This window comes from Rhinolophus sinicus, linkage group LG01 (genome assembly GCF_036562045.2).
Source record: "Rhinolophus sinicus isolate RSC01 linkage group LG01, ASM3656204v1, whole genome shotgun sequence".
NCBI classification, from domain to species: Eukaryota; Metazoa; Chordata; class Mammalia; order Chiroptera; family Rhinolophidae; genus Rhinolophus; species Rhinolophus sinicus.
In genome coordinates, this window is record NC_133751.1 from 99,108,886 (window position 1) to 99,114,885 (window position 6,000).

The following is a 6,000-nucleotide window of genomic DNA, read 5'->3' on the forward strand; positions in this document are numbered from 1 at the left end:
CAGGTGAGTAGGGAGGGTGTTCCAATACAATTATTTGTTTACTGGCTAAAAACGCCCTCACAGACAGTGCCGTGTGAGCTGGTGCATTGTCGTGATGCAAGAGCCACGAATTGTTGGCAAAAAGTTCACATCATATAATTTTTTCACACAGGCTTTTCAGCACTTCCAATAGTAAACTTGGTTAACTGTTTGTCCAGTTGGTACAAATTCATAATGAACAATCCCTCTGATTTCAAAAAAGGTTAGCAATAGTGTTGCAACAAGTTCGCGAACTTAACTGTCTGACCTTGTATAATACAGTATTATGCAGAACTTACTCATCTTATAACTGGAAGTTTTCTTTTTCCTTTTTAATGATAAAAATGGCTTTAAGAAAATTTATTTAAGCTAGTGGTCTTTAGATAATAATGTTCAACTCAGAGAAATATTTGATGTATGTATGCTTTTCCATATGCTTCTCAGTGGAAAACTCCTAGGCAACTATGTAAAACAAAGCTCATCATATTCTTTCTATAAACAGCAAGAGAATACGAAGCATACAATTTCAATATTAGGAAAAAGCGTCTAAGTAAATTATATGGTCACCATAGGGATTTGGGACATGAACCCAGGCAGTCTCTGTACAGCCTGTGCCCTCATAATGTTACACTGCCTCATCCATGGAAATAATTTACAGTGCACAGGTACCCCACAGCGGTATTGTTTGAGATGTATTTATAACTAGTAAGCTTCCCGCAGCCACACCCAACAACAATAACATACAAACAAAATCTCCAGAAAAATTAAAATCCTGATCCCATTTTGATCTACTAACTGATATACTCTGTGACTTCATATTATTTCATTTGGCCTGAGAAAGTGAAATTCAGGTTCGAACTGCAAAAACAATTTAAACTCCTTGAGCTTTTCAGATAGAGATATTCCCTCCCTTTAAATTCTTTAAAGGTATAACCATCTCATCTTGAGAAACTCTGCCAATAATTGACAAAGTTGGGACACTGCCAGGACTTGAGAAAGTTAGGACGCAGAGAGCTATTTGTGTTCTTAGTCCAAATCAGTAGTCAACGCACTACCCCCCTGTATATTGGAGAATTTCTACTTATCCTTCAGGGTTCAACAGCAGCTCTGTATTACACTGGGTGGGGGCACGATGTTATTGTCACCAGATAGTCATTAGCTCCTAGGACTTTATTGTTGCCAGTGCAGCCCTGTCACCCACCAGCTCTCCTGGGCCCTCTGACGGGACTCCCTGGTACCCTCCTAGCCGCTTCTAGCTGCCTCTTGTGAAGCAAGCCTGTCTCCCCTGCTAGACTCATGCTCCTTAAAGACACACCCCGGACCTTTGCCACTACATAGCATGTATCTGTACATGGTATAGACTCAAAGAATGTTGATTAAATAATTTATCTAGATAATTTGGCATCATCCTTCCCAGATATAATATAACCTCAATTTCTCACTTGTACTTTTGCTATTAGGTTACTGCCACTAATCAATACTGGGGGGGATAAGATTAGTCATTTTACTTAGGGAGTCCTCGTGGCCAATTCATCTGGTTTTTAAAACATAATTCATTATCCAATTAAGCCAACTTTCTAAGTACCCAGAACTCGAACAATTCTGTCTGCTCAAGAAAGGAATGGTGATCCAAGCTGGAAGAAGGTGAGAGTAGGAGAGGGAGATCACCGAGTAGAATGGAAGTCATTAGCACCACCAGACTGCAGACTGTGCAGCGCTAAATTGTATGTGTACAGTAAACTGCGGCGTTGGCGACGCTGAGACTGGGGAGCCGGAACAGTGTGAGCTCCACCTTCTGCTCTGGTCCAGAGCTCTTCTCCTCCACAGAGACCGCTGCCTCCTGCTCACACCCAGCCTGATGGGAGGGAGGTCTCCTAGAAAGTCTCCTGGCGCCCAGTTGCTGGATACCGTTAGAAAACCCCTCTCTTGCACTGTGGCCAATTTGGCCTTGCCCAGAATTTACATCCCCCGGTCTTCATTTTCGTCAAGGAAAATCTGAGTACTGGCCTTCTTCCCTTTCACATAGATTGCTCTCCTGTATGTCTTCTGGTCCAGACTAAACCTTCCCTGTTCCATTTTCATCCCTCCCAGCACAAAATTCTCCAAATTGCTTTACCATCCTGGTTCCATCCTTTAGACCCATTTTGGTTCATCAGTAGGTCTTGAGTTGGGCCCAGTCCTTCAAATTAATATAGAATTCAGTCACAGTCTTATGACTCCTAGGATTACCGGAGGTTTTCCATCATTTTATGCTATTGGCTACCATAAACTGCTACTCTCTGGTTAGCAAATGACAGGGCTCATTTCAGGGTGGAATTACTATGCTACTGTGTATGATTTTTTATTTCCTTTCTACCCAGGGTATACATCAATATCTTGGGAGGTCAATATTCAGATCCAGCTGGCAACAGAGTAAGGGCTTGGAATTGGTCCAGTTCTGGCTCTTCCTCACCCTTTGTTTCATTTAAGCCTGTCTTTCTGGCTTTGAACCATTATGTTGGAGTTCGTATCTTAGAACAAGACAAGATTTCAATCACTTTTCTAGCAATGGGCCAACAGGCAAAAATCAGTGTTGGAACCAAAGTGAAGGTAAGCATGTTTTTAAAAACAGTTAAAGCATTTAGAATAATAAGAGTAAAATAACTTTTATTAGTGTTATTACTGATAAATTATACTTGTGTGTAATCTACTGTCCACTAAGAATTTTAGAATTCAATGAAAAGACACATGGTGAAAGTTTCACATGGAGTGGGGGCAGCCTCATTCATTGTTTCTTCTTTCTCAGCAATTCCTTTTGGTTTGGACTTGGATCCAAGCAACACTTACTGAATGTTTGCTCTGTGGCTGTGTAGGGCTGCTTTGGGAGTTTGGTTTTAGGATTTCGTATTATGTGTGCTTTTTTGTGCTGTAGTAGAAAGCCCTGCGCTACGTCAGGAGACCTGGGTTCTCACCATGTTCAAGACGAAGCAGAAGCCCCATCTCCTTGGAGAAACTTCCCAGACCCCCTAGCCCTTGGCCCACTGAGGATCAGGCACGTCCTCCTCCGGGAGGCCTGCAATGCGCTCCTCACTGTTCCGGCTGTGTCTGTCAGTCTCACTGCCACAGTCAGCTGACGGGGCTCCACACAAGCTTTCTTGGTGAGAAATGTACGGCACCGCCTCCTTTTGGTACATTACATTCATGGCAAGTGCATTCTTACCAAAAATGTAAAAAATGCACCCCCCCCTTCAGAAATGGATTCCAATCAGAAAAAAGAGACATTCTCATGCAAAAGAAAGAACTTGATGATAAAAGTTTTTACTTTTTTCATGATCCTCCTTTCTTTAGATGTTTTAAAAATACAAAAGGGACGTGTGAACACATTCTCATATTTGAAGATTCAAATAACATAGACATACAGAAAGTAAAAAATGAGATTCTCCCTTTATCCTTTTTTCTGTTCTAACACCCTTCCCAAAGGTAACCACCACCCAAAATTTGGTGTGTATTTCTCTTTTCTATGTATTTAAAATTATTCACATATATCTTCTTAAAATAAAAATTGGATTATACCATACTGATTATATTGTTGGGGGATTCTATTTGTTTTTGTTTTCCACTTAACAGGTATTAAAGGTTTTTCCATATCGTATTTCCAAACATATTTGTCTATTTTATTTTTAATTATTACATAATATTACAATGGTTACTGTAAAATTGTTAACTATCTTTTTTTTTAACATGTGTGTAGAATAAACTTCCAATTCCTGTAGTTTTTTTGTCTTCCTTGACAACAATACTTTCAACTCTCTCAGAAAATATTAACTATGTCTATTCTAAAGTCTTCCTCTGGCTACTAATTCTATTTTCTTGAGTCCAAGTATAGTGTCTCTGATGGGTGAATCTGATGCCTCTGTTTCATGACCTCAGATTTCCTCAGCTGTTCAGTGCTTCTTGGTTGTGTGTTCATTTTTGTGTATGAGAATCCCTGTTTTCCTGCATGTTCTGCTTAGGGACGTTTGCTTCTGGTAACTGCAGAGAAGTGGTAATACTGGCTAGCCGCAGCTCCGGGCTTTTAGCCCCAATCAGGGCTCCACACAGAGGGGAGGGAGGGGCGGCCTCCCAAACATTATCCCAGTGTTTATCTCAGGGTCTTTCCTGCGCATTGTATTTCTGTTGACTTTGAGCTCAGGATGTGTATGTTTTGGGTTAGTGGTTTCATTTGGTCATTTATCACTCTGGATATGGTCCCATCCGCTTTTTTTTTTTTTAAATTAGTTTCAGGTGTACAAAACAATGTACTAGTTAGACATTTATACCCCTCACAACCCCCTCCCCCAACCTACTACCCCTCTGACATCGTATACAGCTGTTACAATGTCATTACTCTGTTCACTATGCTGTACTCCACATCCTGTGATCATATATATATTTGTAGTTGACATTCATTATTATTCAGCTTCAGGTGCACAGTGCCGTGGTCAGGAAGGCTTTTGTGCAGAGGAGCAGCAGGACCAGATGTGGGTTTTAAGAGATGATTCTGGCTGCAGGAGGATAAATGCTAATCTGTTCATTCTTCATCCATTTCATACCCCTCCCTCCCTTCCTTACTTCCTTCCCTCCTGATCCTACCTTCCTTCCTTTCTCCCGATGGGGGGATGAAAAGGCAGACAGATCCTGTGAGTTCTCTTGTCTGTTGCAGGTAAGTAGTCACTGTGCCGACAGGAGGCAGTTCAGCTGTTATTTAGCCTGTCCCACTAAGGCTACACACCACTCCCAGGCTGGTCCTGAAGCCGCAAACTGGAACTCCTTAGGCAAGACGGTCCTAGCAGATATATTCACCTTCCAGCAGCTGCAAGGAGCATTAGCCTGAAGAAGTTTTAGTTGCCCAGGTGCTTCTTGAAAATATCAGCTCAGGTGCTACCTTCTCTGACAAAGGCTCTCCCCTCAGTGCCCTCCCAGCCTCAGGCCAGTACCTACCACGCTCCCCCCGCTTGGGCACTTCCTAGGAAGGCATCTTTGTGTTCTGCTCAGGATATGCTAGTTCAATTACTTGAATACATTGTAAGCATTTGGACGTGTCCAACTTCTGTTTGCTCTGGCCTGCTCTCCTCTCTCAAGTCTCTGCAGCATTTCAGCTCATTCCTTGTTCAGATTCGAATAACACCCCCGCAGTTCATAGATAATTAGACTCAAGAGGGAATCCAGCTACAAATTAGTGCCGCCTCCTCCACCTCCTTGGTTCCACAGGCACCATTTCCACTACGGCACCCTGAGCTTCCCTTCTCTTTCTTTGCTGAAAAGCTAGCAAACCCTGAGGAGATTCCAGTTCTCCGATACGTGAATGGGGACGACCTTCTTCTGCTGGCCAGTTTAATAAAGATTCGACGCCTGTTTCATAAACTTGAAGGATGTGTGAGTTTTCCCTCCAGCCAGGTTTGGGAAAAATTTAAGCAACCTTCCTACCTTTCTTCACTTGCTCTAAAACTAATTGCCCTTTGTAACAATTCCGGTATAAAGCAAGATACAATAACAACAATAGCAGCTATAATAAATGAAAAAATTTAAGAATGATGGTGCTTTCGTTTGTTTTGTTGATTTTTTTAAGGGGGATGTGGGAGAGTTGAAGAAAAGTGTATAAAATGACTAGGAAAGACCAAGACATAGGCTTTTTTATAAATTTAGAACACATCTTGAGTCATCATAGGTTTACATTCTGGCTCAGAAAACTGAACAACTCACTTTCAGGACAGCAGAGAATAAGTAAATCATCAAAAGTATCCCGATCACTTAGAGTCCGTGAGGAAAACTGCAGGGAGGGATTAGACGCTTCCAAAACCATGCAAAAGACTGGGGAAGTGAAAGCCAAGGAAAACCCTGCTGGCTTTCAGGAAATCTGGAAGTGAAGGAATCTCAGGAAGCCAGGAAGCCACGAGCACCAAAGTGAGAAAGTGGCCTGAGCTCTGCGCTCTGCTCTGCGGGAAGAGCTGCAGCTCACATCAG

General features: G+C 42.1%; 1 protein-coding gene across 1 annotated transcript in view; it reads left to right on the plus strand.

The window, feature by feature from the left end:
• Nucleotides 1–5,733, plus strand: part of ERICH6 (glutamate rich 6) — a 29,202-nt gene extending 23,469 nt beyond the window's left edge. The window contains exons 13-14 of the mRNA XM_019748818.2: nucleotides 2,379–2,607; nucleotides 5,302–5,733. Of these exons, the coding sequence (XP_019604377.2) occupies nucleotides 2,379–2,607; nucleotides 5,302–5,565 (493 nt within the window). The 3' untranslated portion in view covers nucleotides 5,566–5,733. The remainder of the gene's footprint in view (nucleotides 1–2,378; nucleotides 2,608–5,301) is intronic.
• Nucleotides 5,734–6,000: the final 267 nt, after the last annotated feature.